Source organism: Mobula hypostoma, chromosome 23 (genome assembly GCF_963921235.1).
Source record: "Mobula hypostoma chromosome 23, sMobHyp1.1, whole genome shotgun sequence".
In the NCBI taxonomy this organism is placed as follows: Eukaryota; Metazoa; Chordata; class Chondrichthyes; order Myliobatiformes; family Myliobatidae; genus Mobula; species Mobula hypostoma.
The window spans coordinates 9,509,906-9,535,484 of NC_086119.1; the positions used below are offsets into that span (position 1 = coordinate 9,509,906).

At 43.6% G+C, this 25,579-nt stretch overlaps 1 protein-coding gene across 2 annotated transcripts in view; it reads right to left on the minus strand.

Annotated features, from left to right (window-relative positions):
* The window catches only part of dph1 (diphthamide biosynthesis 1), an 831,546-nt gene that overhangs the window by 800,590 nt on the left and 5,377 nt on the right, over positions 1–25,579 (minus strand). Inside the window, exon 2 of one of the 2 annotated variants that reach the window (XM_063031914.1) lies at positions 4,359–4,505. The exons of the other annotated variant lie outside the window; for it this stretch is intronic. Within the exon in view, the coding sequence (XP_062887984.1) occupies positions 4,359–4,505 (147 nt within the window). The remainder of the gene's footprint in view (positions 1–4,358; positions 4,506–25,579) is intronic. 2 annotated transcript variants of the gene reach the window in all.

A 25,579-nucleotide genomic window follows, 5' to 3' on the forward strand; every position in this document is an offset into this window, starting at 1 on the left:
GCTGAATGTACTCCTGTGCCCAACCAGTACATTACATAGTGGATGGGAGACATTGTCCAAGATGGCATGCAACTTGGACAGCATCCTCTTTTCAGACACCACCGTCAGAGTCCAGTACCAACCCCACAACATCACTGGCCTTACGAATGAGTTTGTTGATTCTGTTGGTGTCTGCTACCCCCAGCCTGCTGCCCCAGCACACAACAGCAAACATGATCGCACTGGCCACCACAGACTCGTAGAACATCCTCAGCATCGTCCAGCAGATGTTAAAGGACCTCAGTCTCCTCAGGAAATAGAGACGGCTCTGACCCTTCTTGTAGACAGCCTCAGTGTTCTTTGACCAGTCCAGTTTATTGCCAATTCGTATCCCCAGGTATTTGTAATCCTCCGCCATGTCCACACTGACCCCCTGGTGTTATAAGGTGTTGCTCCTCTGGTAGGCCATCCCATATTCAAACACTGTAACCGTACCCACCTCTACTACTTCCTCTGGTAGGCTATTCCATGTACTCACCACACTGATGTGACATGGTTTCTCCTCAGGTCACTTCTGAATCATTCCTCCCTCACCTTAAGCCTACTGGTTCTAGACCCTTCTTCCAGTCATCGACACACCAGGGAGAAATAGCCAATTAACCTATCAATCCACATGACTTTGGGTTTCTTGCTGATGCTCCAGTTTTCTCCCACAACCTCATTAGGCAGAGGAAATTCCACACATACAGTAATGGGCGTCAGGATCAAACCAGGGTCAGTGAAATAATGGAGCAATAGCCCAAGATACTTCACCATTTTGACCTGTGGGATGGCAGTGTTCTTCGTGACTGTTGGATGATGAAAGGGGCAAAGCAGAGGCTCAGAGCTAGACAACAGGAATTCTGCAGATGCTGGAAATTCAAGCAACACACATCAAAGTTGCTGGTGAACGCAGCAGGCCAGGCAGCATCTCCAGGAAGAGGTACAGTCGACGTTTCAGGCCGAGACCCTTCATCAGGACTAACCTCAGAGGTAGCATTTTTTGAGTCAAGTTGTGGTTCAAATCCCACCCCAGAGATTCAATACTTGGCTAACTTTCTAACATTTCACCAAAAGAAAATAGACACAAGAGATTCTGTAGACATTGGAAATCCAAGTTAAGATAAAATGTCAGGCAGCATCTACAGAGAGAAATAAGCAGCCAACGCATCCGTCTGAGATCCTACATTAGTCCCTGTGGGTTTTTTCTGGGTGCTCTGCTTTCCTCCCTCATTCCAAAAGACATACAGGTTAGGGTTAGGTGTGTGCATGCTATTTTGGCACTGGAAGCATGGCGACATTTACTGGCTTCCACCAGCACATCTTAGCTTGTTCTCCATCCCCTTCTACCCACCCCTCCAATTTTCTTATTCTGGCTTCTTCCTCCTTCCTTTTCAATCTTATTGAAGGGTGTCACCAGAGGTGCTGTCCACTGACACCTACCTGCCTCCTTGGAAAGATGAAAAGATCTCACAACACTAATCAAAAAGCACGGGAGTCCCAGTCATTGTGCCTCTCTCAAGCAGCATCTCGAAAACAGACCCATGGAAGCTTTCTCGATCCAATTTGACCGTCAAGGCTCTCAATCTTATAAATGGTTTATTTTAATGATTAGCTACAAGTACTTTGGGATCCCCATAAGCTTTGAAATGCACCAAATAAATCCAGATGTTTCTACATTCCCAATGCTACTTAAGGGTGCGTCATTAAGGACCCTCACCACCCAGGACATGCCTTCTTATTACTACAATCAGGGAGAAGGTACAGGAGCCTGAAGATACTCACTCAACATTTAAGGAACAGCTTCTTCCCCTCGGCCACTAACATTATTTTGCTCTATGTTTTAAGATTTCTTATTGTAACTTAGAGTAACTTTTTAATGCATTGTACTGTTCCACTGCTACAAAACCACAAATTTCACGATATAATTCACAGCAAAGGTGCATGCATGAAATGCTCTTTATTGACTGTGTTCAGTGCTGTCATCCCCTCAAAGCTAATTTATAAGCTTCAAGACCTGGGTCTCAATCTCTCCTTGTACAATTGAATTCTTGATTTCCTCACTTGCAGAGCCCAGCCAGTTCGGATTGGCAACGTTTTCCTCCATAATCACCACTAGCACAGGTGCACCACAAGGCTATGTGCTTGGCACCCTGCTCTACTTGCCTTTCATTATGACTGTGTGACTGGGCACAGCTCCAATACCATATTTAAGTTTGCTGACGACACCACTGTCATTGGCCGAGTCAGGGGTGGTGATGAATCAGTATATAGGAGGGAGACTGAAAATCTAGCTGAGAGGTGCCACAATAAGAATCTCTCTCTCAATGTCAGCAAGACCAAGGAGCTGGTCATCGACTTCAGGAGGAGGAAATCAGAGGTCCGCGAGCCAGTCCTCTTTGGGGAATTAGAGATAGAGATGGTCAGCAACTTTGAATTCCTCGGTGTTATCATTTCAGAGGACCTGTCCTGGGCCCAGCACGTAAGTGCAATCACAAAGAAAGCCAGGCAGCGTTTCTACTTTCTTAGAAGTTTACAAAGATTCAAAATGACATCCAAAACTTTGACACACTTTCTATAAAAATATGTGGTGGAGTGTATATTAACTGACTGCATCACAACCTTGTATGGAACACCAGTGCCCTCGAATGGAAAGTCCTACAAAAAGTAGTGGATATGATCCAGTTCGTCATGAATAAAGCCCTCCCTACCACTGAGCACATCATATGCAGCACTGTCACAGGAAAGCAGCATTCATCATCAAGGACCTCCACCATCCTGGTCACGCTCTCTTCTCGCTGTTGCCATCCGGAAGATGAAAGAGCTTCAGGACTCTCACCACTAGGTTCAGGAATAGTTATTATTCCTCAGCCATCAGGCCTTGAACCAGTGGGAATAATTTCACTCAACTTCACCTTCCCCATCACTAAAATGTTCCCACAAACTATGGACTCATTTTCAAGGACTCCTAATCTCCTGTTCTCGATATTTATTGCTTATTTATTTATTATATTATCTCTTTTTTTTTGCGTATTTGCACAATTGGTTGTTTGTCCACTCTGTTGGGTGCGGTCTATCATTGGGATTTACTGAGTTTGCCCACAAGCAAATGAATGCCAGGGTTGTATATGGTGACATAGATGCACTTTAACACTAAATTTACTTTGAACTTTGAATATGTCAGTGATCGTAAATCTGATTGAGTCTGACTACAATGAGAAAAAACACAAAGGAATGAACTCTGCATTCAACATATTCATTCCAGTTTACTACAGAGAGAGATAAACGACCACCCGGCTGAGGTTTCTCTTCTGCCACACCCTGAAGGAAAGGTATCAGTCTCTCTACTCACCCCACTCCAGCCCTGCAGCTTTCCCCACTGCTACAGCTTTCCCCTTGGACTTGCTGTCACCTTTAGAATTCTATGTCCCAAAAGAACTAAGGTACCCTCAGACTCACTCCAAGTGTCAAATGCTCTTCAAGTAAACATCACCAAGGGTTGTTCTGCAAATTGACAGAAAGTAGAAGCCTAATCCAGACAGCCAGGACTTCCAAGAAACACTGGAATCCTTGTTGGTTGAAATCATTCCTCTAATCCACAAGGAGAGGCCAAGAACAGAGGCCAAGTCAATATTTCATTCTGACTCATCTCAGCAAAACCAGGGAAGCAAACTTAGTGCTCTATCTTTTATCCTACATACCACATTTACAACTACCAGTATGTATATAGCACTTCCAATTACTGAAACTTGCCAAAACACTTTGCAAGAGCTCTATCAAACTAAAATTTGGCACTGGGCCACGGAGAGAGAAATCAGCACAGATGAACAAAAGCTTAGGATAAGTGCTGGGTCTAAGCAGCATCTCAGGGAAAGGAAGAATGAAGGGCCACCACTTTCTCTTGTCCACAGTGCACCAGGATATGATGACCCACCAACAGACAACCATACTTGACTCAAGTGATCGCACTACTATGGCTAGAGGTAAGGATGAGAAATTCTAAACTCTGGAGTCAGCAATGGTGAAATCTTTCAAACTGAGGACATAACGGATACCAGAAGAGGATTCTAGAAGGTTCCTAGGCCTGTGAAACATTTCAGGGAAGGAGCTGGTGCAAGTTGAGGCTTGGCAGAGGGGTCAGAAGCCAATGCAGCACCAAAAAGGCATTGTCAGAGCCAGAGGCAGCACAGATATGAGGACTTGGAGTGAGTTAAAACAGACAGCAGAGTTTGGATAGGATGAAAGATGGGAGGCTGGCCAGGAAAGTGCTGGAACATTCACGTCTTCACATTTCCTGTGTTTATAAACAGCACCATTTGGAGAAGAGAAACCACTAATACCTCTCTTAGCTTCTGCTTGCTTTATTCTCCAGACCGTCTTGTAAATCTCAAAGTTATAATTACTGGGCAGCACCCGGATCGCCTCCTGCAGCTCTTTGTCATTCAGGATTTCTTCAGGTATCTGATTTGCTACCCTTCGATGGGGGCCTAATCCAAAAGGAAGAAGAAAAATCAAATAGTTACTGCTAATTTTTATCAACTCTCCTGAATCAGCTCCAAATGTTTAACAAACAACTTTGTTGTGTATTGATGAAAACTCAAGCTTACAGTCCTTACGTTTAAATCTCAGCCTGTGGCATAATCAGTCTCACAATAAATGCCCTAATAGATGCAGTTAGGAGTTCTGGTGTATTCATCCTGGCTACACATCATGAGCATTTCACTTCCTTCTGTACAAAAGCAAGCACCATGGATACTGGAAATACTCAGCATGTCAATGGAAAATGCTAATTACAACGTACAAAGTAAATTTATTATCAAAGTACACATACGTCACCATATACTACTCCAAAGATTCATTTTCTTGCCAGCATTTACAGGAAAATAAAGAAATACAATGGAATCAATGAAAAACTCCACACAAAGACTGACAAACAACCGATGTGCAAAAGAATACAACTGTGCAAATACAAAAAAAAACACAATAAATAGATAAACAATACTGAGAACATGAGTTGTAAAGTCCTTGAAAGTAAGTCTATAGGTTGTGTTCAGTAATCAATTCACTGTTGAGGTGAGTGAAGTTATCCCCTCTAGTTTAGGAGCCTGATGGTTGAGGCTAATAATTGTTCCTGAACCTGGAGGTGTGAGATCTAAGGCTCCTGTACAAGACAGATGATGGTCCAAATCAAAGATGGTACTTAGCTGTCATAATATATGAACCCTATCCGAGACCTCCCCCGTCTTTGCCCAATTTCAGGTTTCTCTAAATGGTTTCTAACTTTTTCAAGCACCATCAAGGTCATCCGTTTGAAATGTCAACTCTCCACGATTCCATCTGACCTGCTAAGTATTTCCAGCACTCCTCTCTGCAACATTCACAACTTCCATCACTCCTGAGGGGTAGCAATACTCCTATACAGAGACCTCTGAAATTTTATACAACCTTTAAATGATCAGCCACGGCAGCATAGCGGTCAGCACAATGCTTTACAGCACCAGCGATCAGAAGATTGGAGTTAAATTCCCACCACTGTTGTAAGGAGTTTGTATGTTTTCTCCATGATCATGAGCGTATCCTCTGGATGGTCTGGTTTCCTCCCACATTTCAAAAGAGGTACAGTTCGGGGTTAGTGAGTTGTGGGCATGCTATGTTGTCACCCGAAGCGTGGCAACACTTGCAGGCTGCCCACCAAGTACATCTTCAGACTATATTAGTCATTGATGCAACAATGAATTTCACTGTATGTTTCAAAGTTAACGTGACAAATAAAGATAATCTTAGCTTAGTCTCAGCTGGGAATATTGTGGCAGATATTGCCCCAACCCCAAAAAGATGCTGCTCTAACGCTCTATGTTCCTTGGTGTGTGAGTCCACCAAAGACAGCAACTGCATTCTGTGTCCACACACAGACCGCCCAGGCCCATCCGTTCTCAGACCACCCAGTCCCTTCCGCTCTCAGACCGCCCCGTCCCTTCCGCTCTCAGACAGCCCAGTCCCCTCCGCTCTCAGACAGCCCGGTCCCCTCCAGTCTCAGACCGCCCGGTCCCCTCCGGTCTCAGACCGCCCGGTCTCCTCCGGTCTCAGACAGCCCGGTCTCCTCCGGTCTCAGACCGCCCGGTCCCCTCCGGTCTCAGACCGCCCGGTCCCCTCCGCTCTCAGACCGCCCGGTCCCCTCCGTTCGCAGACCACCCGGTCCCCTCTGCACGGCCCCCTCCGCTCTCAGACCGCCCAGTCCTGTCCGCTCTCAGAACGCCCAGTCCTGTCTAATCCCCTCCGCTCGCAGACTGCCCAGTCCTGTCTGCTCTCAGAACGCCCAGTCCTGTCCAGTCAGATTGTCCCATCCTAAATGTTAATCACAATAGCCTAATCACCGCTCAGTGCCCAACATACACCATTACACATGGTGACATATATGTGAATTTTTTTTACCTTTCCCATTTCATGATCACTATGAAGGAGGAAAGTATAAAATGGAGCAGCAATTTTGTATACAGACAACCTGAATGAGCTGGTGGTGGGGAGAAATGTTGGTCAGATCACTGGAAGACAGGCTGTTCCTTATCGTCTCATGCACAGACACAATGCAATTATTTCCCTCAGAGGTCTCTGAGTGTGCTTCACTCAGTTGTGCCACTCAATAGAAAGTGCTAAGCCAAAGGCTTGTGATCAAGCTCCTAAAATACAACAAGCAACAAAATAACCACAGCAAAACACACAAATCCCGCTCCTCTCTCCCACTCAAGTATCTATACAGTCCTCTAACGAGAGCCAGGCTGGCAATCCCAATGTCACTGATGAGGAAGTTTAGCACTGTAGAGATGACATCCATGAGACAATAAACCACATCTGCCTTCCAGACATAATACACTCCACAGCCTTGTTAAAAAAGCTTATATGAAGAGTTCTCACTAGCGTATGGCCACAAGAAAATCAGATCATCCAGTTTGAATTGTGGGAGCTTGCTGTACACTCTAGAGCATTCTGCATCACGTCACTGACAACTATTCGTTGAGACTTCTTTCCCTTTAAAGTGTTTTGGGATTTCCTGATGTTCTAAGAGTGTATGAATATCTCTGAGCCATGAGCACGCGGTTTTGACCTTTTCATCACTCAACACCCATGATGCTACTTGAGAGAGAAACAACGGCTGGAACTCCGCTATTTTTCGATTAGGGCTACGGGATCTTTTTCATCTTTCCAAGGTGGCAGGTAGGGGACAATGGACAGCAACTCTAGTGAGGTCATTCCCTTTGGTCAGGTGTTAGGAAGTTAGGTAAGTGCTGAATCTCTGGGGTGGAATTTGAACCAGAACTTGACTCAAAAAAAAATGCTACCTCCGAGCCACTGCTTTGCCCTTTTCAGCACCCAAGACGTGTAAGGAACACTGACAACCCACAGGTCAAAATGGTGCAGTACGTCGGGCTCCATTGTTCCACTGACCCAGGTTCGATCCTGATGTCCATTGCAGTCTGTGTGGAGTTGGCAAGTTTTCCTTCTGTTTGGGTTTCCTCCTGATGCTTCAGTTTCCTCCCACATCCTGAAGGCATGTGGATTGAAAGGTTAATTGGCCATTTCTCCCTAGTGTGTCGATGACTGGAAGAAGGGTCTAGAACCAGTAGACATACAGTAGCCTTAAGGTGAGAGAGGAATGCTTCAAAAGCAACCTGAGGAGAAACCATTTCACACACAGCATGGTGGGTACATAGGATGGCCTACCAGAGGAAGTAGCAGAGGTGGATACGATTACGATGTTTGAATATAGAATGACCTACCAGAGAAAGTAGTAGAGATGGGTATGAATACAATATCTGAAAGGCAATTAGACGAGTACATGGATAAACAGAGTTTAGAGCATGAGTTCCCAATCTGGGGCCCACGGACCCCTCAGTTAATGGCATTGGTCAATGGCATAAAGAAGGTTGGGAACTCCTGGTTTGGAGGGATATTGTCTGATCACGGACTAATGAGACTATCTTGGATAGGCATCCTGTTTGGCATGGACAGCTTCAGCCGAAGTATAACCCTAGTAAATTTCTACAGATGTACTGTGGAGAGCATTCTAACTTACATCACCATCTGGTATGGCGGGGCCAATGCAGAGGTTTGTAAACTCAGCCAGCTCCATCATGAGCACTAGCTCCTGAATATTGAGGACATCTTACAAAAGGAAAAGTTTTAAATAGGCAGTATCCATCATTAAGAACTCCCACCACCCCAGACATGCCCTCTTCTCTTACTACCAGCAGAGAGGCAGTACAGGAGCATGAAGACACACACTCAACGTTTTAGAAATAGCTTCTTCTCCCCTGCTATCATATATGAAACCCTGAATACTACCTCACTATTTTCACTCTCTTTTTGCACTACTTATTCAATTTTATATTACGTATAAAATATTTTTCTCATTATAATTTATATTTATGTATTGCATGTACTGCTGCCACAAAACAATTTTCACAACATATGTCAGTGATAATAAACCGATTGTCAGTAATAATTATGTCAGTGATAAACCTGATTCTGATTCTATGGTTCCACCTTCTCTCTATTTCTCCCTCTCCCTCTGTCTCTCATTCTTCGATACTAATATGAGTGGAGCAATACACACATAAAGGCAGAGATTGGATGGAGTGGTGGTGCAGTAGAAGTACTGGCCAAGACTGGCCATTCTTCACTGAGCTGTGTCAAGGGATCTTCAGCATCAATACAAAGCAGTGTCACTGTTAGACGGTGCATTCGTTCAGTCTGACTCAGAGTTGACTGTGCGACCAGCTGAGCCAAGCCGTGCTCCAGCTACAAGGCAGTGCGAACACAGCTTCCTACTCACACTCCTGTGAAAACAGATTGCAACATGTCCCTTGGTGCAGAAATAAAGTGCAATGAGACACACAGACCTTGGCTTACCTATCTTACAGGGATAGTAACCCATTCATATAAAGTGATGCAGTCAGACACTGACAACTACTGCCCTAAAATACACATTTAAATCACACAATTGTTTGCACTGAAAGATAGATAGATAGATACTTTATTGATTCCAAAGGAAATTATGGTGTCAGAGTAGCATTACCAGTGCAGATATACAAATATACAAATATTAGAAGAGAAGTAAGAAAGAATAAAATAATTAAGTTACCTCAAACAGTCCAACAGGAAGGGGCATCATTTCTCCGACTCATTATAGAGCCTAACAGCCAAGGGTAAGAATGACCTCATAAAGTGCTCTTTGGAGCAGTGCAGTTGTCTTAGTCTTATTACTGAAAATGCTCCTCTGTTCAGCCAAGGTGGCCTGCAGAGGGTGAGAAACTTTATCCAGAATTGCCAGGATTTTTTTGTTGGGTTATTTGCTCTACCACAGCCTCCAGTGTGTCCAGTTTGACTTGTATAACAGAGCCACCTTTCTAATCAGATTATTGAGCCTGTTGGCATCACCCATTTTGATGCCATTGCCCCAGCACACCACTGCACAGAAGATTGTACTAGCAACAACAGACTGAAGAAAGCTAGAGAGTTTGGAATATTAGAACACTTGAATTAAAAACAGCTGCAACATCATTCAAGTAGGAGAGAGAGAGAGAGAGAGAGTGTGCGTGTGTGTGTGTGTGTGTGTGTGTGTTTTCTCACGCAAATGTGAGAGAGGTGTGTGTGAGAGTGTGTGTAGTGCTGTGTGGGTGTGTGTATAAGAGAGGGGCGTGCACGAGGGAGGAGTGTGCTCAAGGGAGGGGCGTGCCAGAAAGAAGCGTGTGCAAGAGAGATGTGTGTGTGTGAGTGTGAGAGAGATTGAGTGAGAAAGGGCTGTACGTATCGCACACGCGCGTGCGTGTGTGTGTGTGTGTGTGTTTGTGTGTGTGTGAGAGAGAGTCAGAGAGAGGGGGGTGTGAGAAAGAGGTGTGTGAGAGAGAGGTGTGTGTTTGAGTGAGAGAGAGTGTAAGCTGTATATGTGTGAGTGAAAGAGAGAAGGTGTGTGTGTGTGTGTGTGTGCACACGCGCACATGCACGTGAGCAAGAAAGAGAGGATGTATTAGTGTGTGTGTGAGAGAGCGAGCGAGAGAAGCATGTGTGTTGGAGTGACAGAGAAAGAGAGGGGAGGGAAGGTGTGGGGGGTGTATGTGTGTGTGTGTTTGCTCACGTGAATGTGAGACAGAGGTGTGTGTGAGAGTGTGTGTAGTGCTGCGTGGGTGTGTGTGTAAGAGAGGGGCGTGCACGAGGGAGGAGCAAGCTCAAGGGAGGGGCGTGCCAGAAAGAAGCGTGTGCAAGAGAGATATGTGTGTGTGTGTGTGTGTGTGTGTGTGCTACATTTCCTTTTCTGAGTATGGTTTTTGCACCTCATGTACACAACAGACTTGCAACTATCCGATTTTCATCCCTCCTCACTGTGCACATTCATCGCTGCAAATCCTGTCATTGTTGATCTCAACACATCAATTTTACACCTTAGCTGTCAAAAGACACTAAGATTTTGCAGAGCCTCCAATCCAGAGTATTATAAATAAAACAGTGTTCTTTTAAAATCATTTGTTTTTCCAAAGTTTTTTTTTAAAAAAGAAAGTTGAGAAAGGAGCCTGATGCGCAACTGGATCAAGAGGAAGATGAGGTGTTCAGAAGAGGCAGGGGTAAGGAACAAAGTGTACTCACCTTGTTCACCAGACCAACACTGATAAGCTGGGCTAAATTCCACAGGGGTAATCTCACCAAGTATTACCAATAATAACACATTGAAAATCATGTCATTAATGTTCTTTCCTATTATAAATAAATGGACACTTGTCAATTTGCACTTTGCAAATCCAACAAATGTCACAAATGACTTCTTTCCCTCATCCCTTCCCCATCTACTGGGCCTCTTCCAAGTATTGGCATGCAGTCACCTTTATGCAGACCTGAGGAGGCAGACAAAGCCTTGTTTCAATAACTCACCACCTCTGCGGGAATTCAGCACCCCTCAGTGTTCAAGATGGTGTGCTCTGGCCCTGCTGTCAGGCCTGAACCAGCACCCTGCAGCCTCAGAAGCTATAGCTTCAACCACTCAGCTGGGGGAGAGAGGAAGGTCAAAAATCCACAACAAAACCAAAATATACAACAGAACCCACTTCTGAAGTGATGGGATGGGAAAGTTGCATTAAATGTATGAAATCTGGAAAAGGCGACAAGAGGACCACGAATAGGGTGGTTAAGGCATGTGGTGTGTTGGCCCTCATTAGTTGGGGGATTGAGTTCAAGAGCCGCAAGGTGCTGTTACAGTTCTATAAAACCCTGCTTACACCCACACTTGGGAGTATTATGTTCAGTTCTGGTCACTTCAATATCGGAAGCTTTAGGGAGGGTGCAGAGGAGATTTACTAGGATGCTGCTTGGACGAGAGGATGTGTCTTATGAAGATAAGTTGAGCAAGCTAGAGCTTTTCTCTTTGGAACAAAGGAGGATCAGAGGTGACTTGACAGAGGTGGACAAGATAAGAGGCACAGATCAAGTGGACAGCCAGAAACTTTTTCCCAGGGCTAATGTGGCAAATATAAGGGCTTATAATCTTAAGGTGATTGGGGGAAGAGTGTGTGGAATCCCTGCCAGGGGTAGTGGTGGAGGCAGATATGATTATGAGGACACGCAGTCCTCTTTTATTGTCATTTAGTAATGCATGCATTAAGAAATGATACAATACTTCCTCTGGTGTGATATCACAAAACACAGGACAGACCAAGACAGAAAAAAACTAACAAAATCACATAATTATAACATATAGTTACAACAGTGCAACAATGCCATAACTTGATGAAGAAGTCCATGAGCACAGTAAAAGTTCAAAGTCTCTCAAATGTCCCACATCTTACGCAGACGGGAGAAGGAAGAAAAACTCTCCCTGCCATACCCGACCACAGTCCGACTCTTTTGAGTCATCCGAAAATTTCGAGCTCTGATCAGCTCTCTGACACCAAGTACTGAGCGCCATCTCTATCAGAGTGATTTGACCTCCATCTCGGTCGCCAACAGCAGGCAAAGCCGGGGATTTTGAGGCCCTCCCTCCAGAAGATTCCCGACCACGCAGTAACGACAGCAGCGAACGAGCGTTTCAGAAATTTTTCCAGATGTTCCTCTGTGCTTTCACGTCCCTTCTCCATCAAATCAGAATTGTCCACGGCCCCTATTTAACGGATACAATATCATTTTTCACCGGAGGGCTGCGCACACGTAACGCGCTGCTTCTCTCTCCTCCCACCGAGGTATATTAGCGGTATTTAAGAATCTCTCAGATAGACACATAGATGATGATGGAAAAATGGATGGTTGAGTAGGAGGGTAGGGTTAGATTGATGGGCGGCACGGTAGCGTAGTGGTTAGCCCAATGCTTTACAGTACAGGTGACCCAGGTTCAATTCACGCTGTGGCCCGTAAGAAGTTTGTACATTCTCCCCGTGACTCATGGGTTTCCTCCGGGTGCTCCGGTTTCCTCCCACAGTCCAAAGACCTACCGGTTGGTAGGTTCATTGGTCATTATAAGTTGTCCCGTGATTAGACTAGGGTTAATTTGGGGGATTGTGGGTTGCATAGCTCAAAGGGCCATTAGGGCCTATTCTGCGCTGCATCTCGATAAATAAATGAATAAATCTTTGAGTAAGTTAAAAAGTCAGTACAACATTGTGGGCCGAAGGGCCTGTACGTAACGTATTGTTTGATGTTCTATGTTTTAATAATTTTGGTCTCATTAAGGAAAGGCTATAAAAGCTCTGGCAAGAATGCAAACCAAGTGCAGTAACAGTAGAGAAAGGATGTACTTTCAAAAGAATTGCTGGAAATACTTGGCAGGTCAGTGGAGAAACAGTATCAGGTTGATGACCTTTCATTAAATCAGGAAAGATGAACAGTCTCCACAGAAGAGAAAGCAGAGGCAAGCGTGATAGAAATCTTCAGGAAAATCAATAGGTTTGATAGGATGGACCAATAATAAATGTTTCCATGAGGATGAGGTCATAGATAATAAGACAATCCCTAATTTTTGATTAGGCAGTCCCTCGGGGTCAGAATTACTTTCTTCTGCAGTGGCTTTCTGGCTTCTTAAGTGGCTAATGAGGTTAGTGTGGGATGTGCAGACTCTGCCACAGGTGGGGCAGGAGGTGCTTGACTGAGCAGATGATGGATGGGCAGTATATTCTTTCCACCATTTATGCCAGCATTCTCAGCTGACAGGAAACATAGCATGCTAAAGAAACAGGCCCTTCAGCCAACAGTGTCTGCACTGAACATGATGCCAAATTAAAATAAATCTCCTCTGCTTGCACATGATCCATATCACTCTATACCCAGCATATTTATGTGACTGTCAGAAAGCCTCAATCAAAATTATTGTACCTGCTTCCACAGTCTGTTCCAGGCACCCACCACTCTCTGTATTTAAAAAAAACATGCCAGCACATCTCTCTTAAACATTCTCCCCTCACCAAATGCATGTTGTCTAGAGTGACAGGTCTACCCTGGAGAAAAAGATTTTGTCTGCCAACCCTGTCTAGGCCTCTCAAATTTGTCAGGTCTCTTCAGCCTCCAATGCTCTACAGAAAGCAATCCAATTTTGTCCAACCTCTCCTTTAAAATTATACCCTCTAATCCAGGCAATACCCTGGGTAAATCTCAAACACTACCATCCCCTCAAAACTAATTAAGTCCCAAGACCTAGGCCTCAATAGCTCCTTGTGCAATTGGATCCTCGATTTCCTCACTTGCAGACCTCAGTCAGTTCGGACTGCAACAACATCTCCTCCACAATCACCATCAGTACACAAGAATGTGGTGTCTCCTCACTTGACACTTATGACCATAAAGCTAAGTACAGCTCCAGTGCCATATTCAAACTTGCTGAATTTTGTTGGCCAAATCAAAGGTGGTGGCGAGTCAGCATATAGGAGGAAGACTGAAAATCTGGTTGAGTGGTACCAAAACAACCACCTCGCAACATCAGCAAAACCAGAGTTGATTGTTGACGACAGGATGAGGAAGCCAGAGGCCCATGAGTCAGTCCTCATCAGGGGATCAGAGATGGAAAAGGGCATTAACTTTATACTCCTTGGCATTAGCATTTCAGATGATTTGTCCTGGGACCAGCACATGTAAGCCTTTACAAAGAAGGCAAGTCTTTCTTACAGCTTGCACAGATTCAGCATGTCATCTAAAACTTTGACAATCTCAACAAATGCACAGTGGAGAGTATCCTGACAGATTGCATCACAGCCTGGTAGGGAAACACCAATGCCCAAGAATGGAAAAGCCTACAAAAGGTGGTGGATACAGCCTTGTCCACCAGAGGAAAAGCCCTCCCCACTACTGGGCATATCTACAAGGAGCACTGCCGCAAAAAAAGCAGCATCCATCATCAAAGATGACCATTCAGTCTATGCTCTCTTCTTGCTGCTACAATCAGGAAGAAGGTACAGAAGCCTTAGGTCCCACACCACCAGGTTCAGGAACAGTAATTACTCTACAACTATCAAGACTCCTGAACCAGTATGGATAACTTCACACCTCAGCACTGAACTGATTCCACAACCTATGAAGTCACTTTCAAGGACTCCACAGCTCATATTCTCAATAGTATTCATTACTATTTATTATTATTTGTTTTTCTAGTAATTGCAGTTTGTCTTATGTACATTAGTTGTTTGTCAGTCTTTGTGTGCAGTTTTTCATTGATTCCATTGTGTTTCTTCATAACTACTGTAAATGCCCACATAAAAATAAATCTCAGGTTATACGTGGTGACATATACCTACTTAAATAATCAATTTACTTTGAATTCTGAAACCATTTCCACACCTTTTCCAAAGTTTCCACACCTTTTCCAAAGTTTCCACATCCTTCTAGAAATGAGGCAAACAGAATTAGACACAAAACACTCTCTCTGAAGAATCTTTTAAGAATATTCATCAGGACTGCAGAGGAAGGGGAAGAAGCCAGAATAAGAAGGTGAGGAGAGGGAAAGGAGTGCAATCCAACAGGTGATAGGCAAGACCAGGAGAGTGGTAAGATAGAAGGGTGGAGGAGGGGGGATGAAGTGTGAAGCTGGGAAGTGATAGACGGAAGAAGTCAAGGGCTGAAGAAGGAATCTGATAGGGAAGAGTACTGGACCATGGAAGAAAGGGAAAGAAAAAGGTCACAAGAGGGTGGTGATAGGCAGGTGAGGGGAAGAAGAGTGAGAGAAGAATTAGAATGGGGAATGAAAAGAAAGAGAGAAGGGGAGGGGATAGAAATTACTGGAATCTAGAGAAATCAACGTTCATGCTGTCAGCTTGGAGGCGATTCAGACAGAATGTGAAGTGCTGTTCCTCCACCTGAGAGTGGCCTCATCATATTTAAAGCACAGGTTGATAGGTCTTGATTAATAAGGGGCCAAAAGTTATGGGCAGCAGACAGGAGAATGGTGTTGAGAGGGGAAATTAATAAGCCATGATCAATTGGCAGACCAGATTCAAATGGCTGAATGACCTAATTCTGCTCCTGTGACTGACTTATGGTCCTTTGGTCTAAAACATCAGGGCCTCAGCAACAGATGCTATCCCTGTCTAAGTTTCACACCTCAACGGAGAGAAACTTCAATCTCTAATAAAGCCTACCAGGAATTCAGAGGAACATCCTTAACCAAAGAGTGAAGAGAATATGGAACTTGTTATCATACGGAGAGGTTAAGAATAATATCATAGAGGCATTTTTAGAAAAAACTTAAATAAGTACACAAGAGAGAAAGGAGTAAAAGAAACTGAAGATGGGGTTAGATGAAGAAGGACAAACTTGTGTGGAACAATGAAACAAATCCAAATCAGTTGCTCCAAATTAATGTTTCTTCAGTACTGATTCAGTGAGAACTAAATAACAAAGGTAATGGCTGGTATTTTGTAGGGAAATATTGACACTTATATAACTGTCAACCTTGCCCCAAATACCTCCAAGAGGTCCACAACATTGTCATGGTTTGGAGGTTTGCATCTCCAGAGAGATGTGCTGGCCAGAGTCAAAGCTTTAGTTTTGGCTCTGGCTCTTTATAGGTTCACCCATGCCAAACTTAAGTCAAAGGGTAGAGGCCTGACCAAGAGTGGTCCATTGGTCCTCCAGGTTTGGGGGTTCAGCTCAGGGCTAACAATCTTGACTGGTCAAACAAAATTGTTACAGAAACAGCAACAAAGAACCTATCTGAGTGGCTCATGACAGAGAGAGTTGGAGAACCTTCATCGCTGCCCTAAACACCAGCACGTGTAACAGGCAGTAAGATGTCCCCAAATAACACGCAAGTCAGCTGTAACTTTGGAACTTAACATGTTATCAAAGGAAAAAACGGACTACATTCATGACTCAATTCTAATATCCCAGTGGTCCCCACCACCGGGCCGTGAGCATGTGCTACCAGGCCGCGAGGAAACGATATGATTTGGCGATATGAACCAATATGAGTCAGCTGCACCTTTCCTCATTCCCTGTCACGCCCACTGTTGAACTTGAACGCACACGAGGTCCGCAAGAATAATATCGGTATTAAACCGGTCTGCGGTGCACAAAAGGTTGGGGACCACCTGTAATACCCTACTCATCATGAAGTAACTTCCACATGGAGTACTAATTGTCAACAGTACATGGTTTTTGTTGAATCCCATAATTTTTAAATGTAATAACTTCTGGTCATTGTATTATTTCTGATCATTGCTAACATTAATAATATTTCAAGCCATTGACAACTTTGACAGATGACTATATTTGCCGCATGATTTAGCTGGCAGGACAAGATTTTCACAATAGGTTTGAAAGGTGGGCTGGCTGTGCTACTCCCCTTCCCCTATCCAGCTTACAGATAAACCCTAGATATTCCAAAAGTCTCTGTGGCTTATTGGGTGCACGTGGCTGTAGACCCCAGCTTCCCAATGAGGAAACTGCACAATCTGCGACTGAATTCTGTCTGGAGCTTGGTAATGAGATACTGTGAGATATGGTGATGTACTCCCACCGCAACTAATAGGCCAAGATTGGACTGGACCAAGCACCAAGTAGTTTTTTTGAAATTTTATTTCTAGTCTGACCAGTTGATTTTCAGATGGGTTTGAACATTAGGAAACAATTGGCCATACAATCCTTCAATGAGATCACAGCTGATTCTACACCACGCTCTACTAAAACACCAAAACCCTTAATTCTCTAAGTGCCCAAATATCTCTTGATCTAAGGCACGCACAGCTCTCTGGGTTGAGAATTCACACCTTGAGGGGAAAGTATTCCTTCCATCTGACATTTGATCATCATCATCATGTGCTGTGACATATGATGTGGGTGATCATGGTCTATTGACCATGATTATTCTTGGCAAATTTTTGACGGAAGTTGTTTGCCATTGCCTTCTTCTGGGCAGTGTCTTTACAAGACGGGTGACCCCAGCCATGATCAATACTCTTCAGAGACTGTCTGCCTGGCATCAGTGGTGGCATAACCAGGACTTGTGATATGCACCAGATGCTCATACAACCATCTACCACCTGCTCCCATGACTCTGGTCAGGGGGAATAAGCAAGTGCTACACCTTGCCCAAGGGTGACCTGCAGGCTAGTGGAGGGAAGGAGCACCTTATACCTCCTTTGGTAAAGACATATCTCCACCCCACCATCCATCAGTCATTTTGGACCATTCAAATATTGCCCTGGATCTAAATTCTCTAGCCTGAGAATATTGCCTTTTAGGATATACCCAAGCGATCACTCAGAATTTTATGTTTAACCTGGATGATTCTCATTCTTCTAAACTCCAATATGTACGGGGACAATTCTACTCATTCTGTCTTCATAGTTCACAGCTCATAAATCAAGATACAAGATCTACATTTTAACTGAGATTGGGTTCAATTTTTCGTCGTTGTCCGTCAGGAGTTTGTATTTCTCCCTGTGACCTTGTGGGTTTTCTCTAGGTGTTCCAGTGTCCTCCAACACTCCTAAAGATGCACGGGTTAGCGTCAGTAAGTTGCAGGCATGCTAGCCAGCCCACCCTCAGGTTGTGTTGGTCATTGATGTAAATAACACATTTCACTGTATGTTTCAATGTATGTGTGACAAATAAAGCTAACTTTTTAAAATCTTATTTTTCTTTATATCATTCCTTTATATCATGACAAGAGAGACCAACACTTTGCACAAGCATATTCGCAACTGGCCTTGTACAATTACTTATTCATCCAACATATTCTTTTCCTTCCAAACTGCAACTGCTTTCCATACCTGGTATACTACGTGTTTTATATCCAGATTCCTTCCGATACCAATATTTATTAGTTTTTCACCAATAGAAAATACTGTTTGCTATCTTTTCCTATCAATGTGAACAGCAGCAGATTTTATCTACATTAATCTATCACCACCTACCCACTTATCTAACTACCTCTCCTCACAGCTCACTGTTCCACCTAGCTTTGTATCACCAGCAAACATCACATTAAGGTAACAGATAAAAAACCGCTAAGGACCCAGCATGGAATTCTATATCAGCTCACCTGTGTTAAAATTCTAACTTGAAGCTGCACCACTTCATCCGATTATCTGTGCTCTGGGCAATCTTCTACATCCTGCTCCATTATGATCAACCTTGTGATATTTTATTAACAACTTCAAAGAGTTTTATAAAGTTGCACAGCACAGAAATAGGTCCACCGTCTTCATGTTGACATTGTTGCCCATCTACACTTATCCCACTGCCCACATCAGATTCATATCCTTCAAATATCTATCTGAATATGTCTTAAATATGGACCATAAGACATAGGAGCAGAATTAGGCCATTCAGCCCACCAAGTCTGCTCCATCATTCCATCATGGCTGATTTATTATCCCTTTCAACCCCATTCTCCTGCCTTCTCCCTGTTGCCTTTGACACCCTGAGGAATCAAAAGCCTCTACTTTAAATATACCCAATGACCGGGCCTCCGCAGCCATCTGGCGAAAAGAATTCCACAGATTCACCACCATCTGCATAAGGAAATACCTCCTCATCTCTTTTCTCAAAGAGACGTCCTTCTATTCTGTCCCCCACTATAAGAAACATCCTATATAGTGATTGCATCAGAAGCTATCACCTCTTTTAGCATCAAATTCCAGATTGCCACCAGTCTCTGCGTAAAATAAAATTTACCCCTTAAATCAGAATCAGGTATATTATCACCTACATGTGACATGAAATTTGTTAACTTAGCAGCAGCAGTTCAATGCAATACATAATATAGAAGAGAAAAAAAAATAAAAGTAATAATAATAAACAAGTAAATCAATTACAGTATACATATATTGAATAGATTTAAAAATGTTCCAAAAATCAGAAATACTGTATATTTTTAAAAAAGTGAAGTAGTGTCCAAAGCTTCAATGTTCATTTAGCAATCGGATGGCAGAGGGGAAGAAGCTGTTCCTGAATCGCTGAGTATGTGCCTTCAGGCTTCTGTACCTCCTCCCTGATGGTAACAGTGAGAAAAGGGTATGCCCTGGGTGCTGAGGTCCTTAATAATGGACGCTGCCTTTCTGAGACACCGCTCCCTAAAGATGTCCTGGGTACCCAGGGCTAGTACCCAAGATGGAGCTGACTAGATTTACAACCCTCTGCAGCTTCTTTCAGTCCTGTGCAGTAGCAGACCCCACCCCCACCCCCCATCATACCAGACAGTGATGCAGCCTGTCAGAATGCTCTCCATGGTACAACTATAGAAGTTTTTGAGTGTATTTGTTGACGTGCCAAATATCTTCAAACTCCAATAGCCGCTGTCTTGCCTTCTTTATAACTACATCGATATGTTGGGACCAGGTTAGATCCTCAGAAATCTTGACACCCAGGAACTTGAAACTGCTCACTCTCTCCAATTCTGATCCCTCTATGTGGATTGGTATGTGTTCCTTCGTCTTACCCTTCCTGAAGTCCACAATCAGCTCTTTCATCTTACTGATGTTGAGTGCCAGGTTGTTGCTGCAGCACCACTCCTAGTTGGCATATCTCACTCCTGTACGCTCTCTCGTCACCACCTGAGATTCTACCAACAATGGTTGTCTCATCAGCAAATTTATAGATGGTATTTGAACTATGCCTAGCCACACAGTCATGTGTATATAGAGAGCAGAGTAGTGGGCTAAGCACACACCCGAGGTATGCCAGTGTTGATGGTCAACGAGGAGGATATGTTATCACCAATCTGCACAGATTGTGGTCTACCAGTTAGGAAGTCAAGGATCCATTTGCAGAGGGAGGTACAGAGACCCAGGTTCTGCAACTTCTCAATCAGGATTGTGGGAATGATGGTATTATGTGCTGAGCTATAGTTGATGAAAAGCATTCTGACATAGGTGTTTGTGTTGTCCAGGTGGTCTAAAGTCGTGTGGAGAGCCATTGAGATTGCGTCTGCCGTTGATCTATTGTGGCAATAGGCAAATTGCACTGGGTCCAGGTCCTTGCTGAGGCAGGGGTTCAGTCTAGTCATGACCAACCTCTCAAAGCATTTCATCACTGTTAATGTGAGTGCTACTGGGTGATAGTCATTAAGGCAGCCCACATTATTCTTCTTTGGCACTGGTATAATTTGTTGCCTTTTTGAAGCAAGTGGGAACTTCTGCCCGTAGCAGTGAGAGGTTGAAAATGTCCTTGAGTACTCCCGCTAGTCGGTACTCCATCGGGATCTTCCTCCTTGCGAGGGTTCACTCTCTTTAAAGACAGCCTAACATCGGCCTCTGAGACAGAAATCACAGGGTCATCAGGTGCAGCAGGGATCTTCACAGCTGTAGTTGTGTTCTCCCTTTCAAAGCTGGCATAGAGGGCGTTGGGTTCATCTGGTGGTGAAGCATCACTGCCATTCATGTTATTGGGTTTCACTTTGTAGGAAGTAATGTCTTGCAGACCCTGCCAGAGTTGCTGTGCGTCCAATGTTGCCTCCAACCTCGTTCAAAATTGTCTCTTCGCCCTTGAAATAGCCCTCAGCAAATCATACCTGGTTTTCTGGTACAGGCCTGGGTCACCAGACTTGAATGCCACAGATCTAGCCTGCAGCAGACAACGTACTTCCTGGTTCATCCATGGTTTTTGATTTGGGAATGTACAATAAGTCTTTGTAGGCACACACTCATTCACACAGCTCTTAATGAAGTCGGTAACAACTGCGGTATACTCATCCAGGTTCAAAGATGATCCCTGAATGCAGTCCAGTCCACCAATTCAAAGCAGTCCCATGAGAGCTCCTGTGCTTCTCTTGACTATACCTTCTTGGTCCTCACTACTGGTGCTGCAGTCTGACTGTGCCTGTACTCAGGGAGTAGAAGTACAACTAAGTGATCAGACTTCCCAAAGTGAGGGTCTGGAATAGCACAGTAGGCATTCTTGATGGTGGTGTAGCAATGGTCCAGTGTGTTGTTTCCTGATATTGCAAGTGATCTGTTGATGGTAATTGCTTAGTAATTTTTTCAGACTGGCCTGGTTAGAATCTCCCAAAATGATGGTGAAGGCATTAGGGTGCACTGTTTCGTGCATGTTGATCCCATCGCTCAGATCATCTAAAGACTGCTTGACACTGGCCTGAGCTGAAATGTAAACTGCTACCAGGATGACCCAGGGAACTCCGGTGGTAGGTAAAAAGGATGGCACTTAACTGCTAGATATTCCAGGTCTGGTGAGCAGAATTGGGACAGCACTGACATATTTGTGCACCAGGAAGAGTTGATCATGAGGCATACTCCTCCACCTCTGCTTTTGAGAGACTCTATAGATCTATCCTGACGCTGTATAGTAAACCCGTCAATCTGAATCGCTGCATCCGGTACGGAAGGGGTTAACCAGGATTCCGTGAAATAAAGGACACATGCAGTCCTAATGTCCCTCTGATTCAGCACCCTAGCTCTGAGATCATCGATTTTATTCACCAGAGACTGCACATTTGCCAGCAAGATAGTCGGTGTAGGGAGTTTAAAACTTCATTTCCTTAAACGCACTTGTAACCCCCTCCTACAACCGCGCTTCCTCCGAGGTGTACTATGTGGGTGCTTTCGACCACAATCAGTGTTATTTCCATTGGTTTTAAACAGCAATAATTCATTTAACCGCATTAAGACATCTTTGTTGACTGTACTGACCTCGGAAGCAGTTGTGCATTTTAGCTGTATCAGGCCAAAACGGGAATATTTTATCGTATGCATTGAGAGTACTGCTGCTACTTGAGTCCTTGAGTCGCACCTAGGCACCCCGGAATCTCCTTTAAAACTTCTTCCTCTCTTAAATCTATGCCCGCTTGATTTTGATCTTCCTATCATGGAAAAAACATCTGACTACCTACCCTATCTATACCTCTTACTTAATTTTATGTACCTCCATCAGGTCACCCCAGTCCATCCAATCTCTCCCCATAACTAAAGACCTCTAATCCCAGCAACATTCTGGTGAATTTCCTCAGCAACTCTACAGCGCAAACCAAAACTATATGCAATACTTCAAGATTAACGTTCTTGGACCGAAAAATTGACTATTTATTCCCTCCCCCCCCCCCGTCACCACCACCGTAGATGCTGCCTCATCTGTTAAGTTCCTCTAGTATTTTGTGTGTTGCTCTGCATTTCCATCATCTGCAGAATCTCGTGTTTACAATACTCCAAGCGCGGTCTAATATTAGTTGTTGGGAAAGCTGCAACATTATGTCTGGATATTTTATATTCTCTTATCACTAAACCAAATTATAGATTCAATTACAAAGATAAAGATTAGTTTTATTTTTTTCATGTACAGTGCTGTGCAAAAATAATCTGAAAAGCGAAGATGTTTTCAAAAATAATGAAAAGCTTCTAAATATCATGAAACGTACCATAAAGAGCAGTAAACAGTAAAAAAAAATCAAATCAATATCTTGTGTGATCACCCTTTGCCTTCAAAACTGCATCAATTCTCTTAGGTATACTATCTCGCAGTTTTATAAGAAAATCAGCTGGTAGGTTGTTTCAAGCATCTTGGAGAACTTGCCACAGTCCTTCTACAGACTTTTGCTGTCCCACTGTCTCTCCAGGTAAACCTAGACAACCTCGATGATGTTGAGATCAGAGGGCACACCATCTGAAACCATATAAAAAATCTAGGATGCCTCAGACTTCTGTACATCAAAACATAGTGAAAATCACCGTTTGTGCCAAATCAAATCAGTGAAGATTGTGCTGGGCAGCTGGCAAGTTGTCGCCATGCTTCCGGCACCAACATAGCATGCCCACAACTAACACTAATCCATACGTCATTGCAACGTGGGAAGAAACTGAAGCACGCAGAGGAAACCTACGTGGTCATGGGGAGAATATACAAACTTCTTTGAGACAGCAGCAGAATAGAACCCCGATCTCTGATGTAATAGCATTATGCTAACCTCTACGCTACCATGTCATCCTTCAATTAGCCAGCATGTCTTAGACCCTGTGCCTTAACCTTCCAGACAAGATCTTGTCAAGTGTCTTACTAAAGAGCACATGGATACCTATTGCTCTTCCTTCATCAATATTCCTAGTTATCTCAAAAAAATCAAATAATTAGTGAGACAAAATTTCTCCCAATACAAATACAGCTATCCTTGATCAACCACTGAGTTTCTAAATGTACATAAATATATTTGCAATATACTCCAGTAATGTTTCTACCTCTGATTAAAGGCTCACTGACACTTATCGATTGTTTAAAATTGATAAATGACATTCAGTAGTTTATCTATCCCATTATTACATCCTCAATAAGCTATTGTTTCCAAGCACTGACATTAATTTATTAATTGTACATTAATTCTCAGGTGCTTTGCACTTTTCTTAAGAACCATGCTGAAGTTATAGGAAAATGTCAGTTAATTTTTTATGCAAAGGTTCTGGTTTCTAATCTCACTTTTCAGGTCTCAGTGCACACGTTTTAGATTTTCTTCTCCAGTGAACTACAGATGGAGTACTGCATTGTTAGAGGCGTCATCTCTTAGAAGAAAGGTAAACCTTGTTTATCTTCTGCAGAGTATATATATAAAAAATCATGGTACTACTTCAAAAACAGGGGAGTTCTCCCCAGTCCCCTGGCCAACTCTGACGCTTATGGGAGCTTAGTCTGCACTGATGAGATAGTTTCCACAAAGTGAGGGTCTGCAAATAGACTTCATTGGCTGCAAAGTACTTTGATACATACTGCAGTCATGAAAGTACCTGTGTGTATATATTCTTTCTTCTTGAAAGCACCTTCTTCAATACATACTGTACTGTGCAAAACTCTTACGCATGCATATGTAGCTAGAGTGCCTAATTACCTTTGCACAATAGCGTAGTAATTTTATGTATTGCGCTGTACTGCTGCCCAAACAAATTTCATGACATATGTGAGTGCTGATAAACCTGATTCTGACATGAGTCTCTATCGTGGACTGAGAGTGGGAAAGGAGCAAGGAGAGGGGAATCATGGTTGGGGAACAGATAAGGGAGAGAGAATGGAGTAGAAAGCACCGGAGAAACATTTTGTAATGATCAATAAACCAGTTGGAATTAAATGACCTTGTCTGGTATCTCAGGGCTGGTCATGTCTGCATCTGCACTGCTCCAGCACTCCTTCTCTGCCACCTGCCCCACACCCCGCCCATGGCGCTGCACCCTTGCCATTCCCAACATCCTTTGCTCTCATCAGATTTACAAACTCGCGTTCTGCTCCAAGTTGACAAATACAGTAATGTGCAAAAGTCTTAAGCACCCCAGCTATATACAGTGGCATGCAAAAGTTTGGGCACCCCGGTCAAAATTTCTGTTACTGTGAATAGTTAAGTGAGTAGAAGATGAACTGATTTCCAAAAGTCATAAAGTTAAAGATGAAACATTCTTTTCAACATTTTAAGAAAGATTAATGTATTATTTTTGTTTTGTACAATTTTAGAGTGAAAAAAACGAAAGGAGCACCATGCAAACGTTTGGACACCCCAAGAGATTTGAGCTCTCCGATAACTTTTACCAAGGTCTCAGACCTTAAATAGCTTGTTAGGGCCATGGCTTGTTCACAGTCATCATTAGGAAAGGCCAGGTCATGCAAATTTCAAAGCTTTATAAATATCCTGACTCCTCAAACCTTGTCCCAATAATCAGCAGCCATGGGCTCCTCGAAGCAGCTGCCTAGCGCTCTGAAAATTAAAATAAATGATGCCCACAAAGCAGGAGGCGGCTATAAGAAGATAGCAAAGCATTTTCAGGTAGCCGTTTCCGCAGTTCGTAATGTAATTAAGAAATGGCAGTTAACAGGAACGGTGGAGATCAAGTTGAGGTCTGGAAGACCAAGAAAACTTTTCAAGAGAACTGCTCGTAGGATTGCTAGAAAGGCAAATCAAAACCCCTGTTTGACTGCAAAAGACCTTCAGGAAGATTTAGCAGACTCTGGAGTGGTGGTGCACTGTTCTACTGTGCAGCAACACCTATACACATATAACCTTCATGGAAGAGTCATCAGAAGAAAACCTTTCCTGTGTCCTCACCACAAAATTCAGCATTAGAAGTTTGCAAAGGGACATCTAAACAAGCCTGATGCATTCTGGAAACAAGTCCTG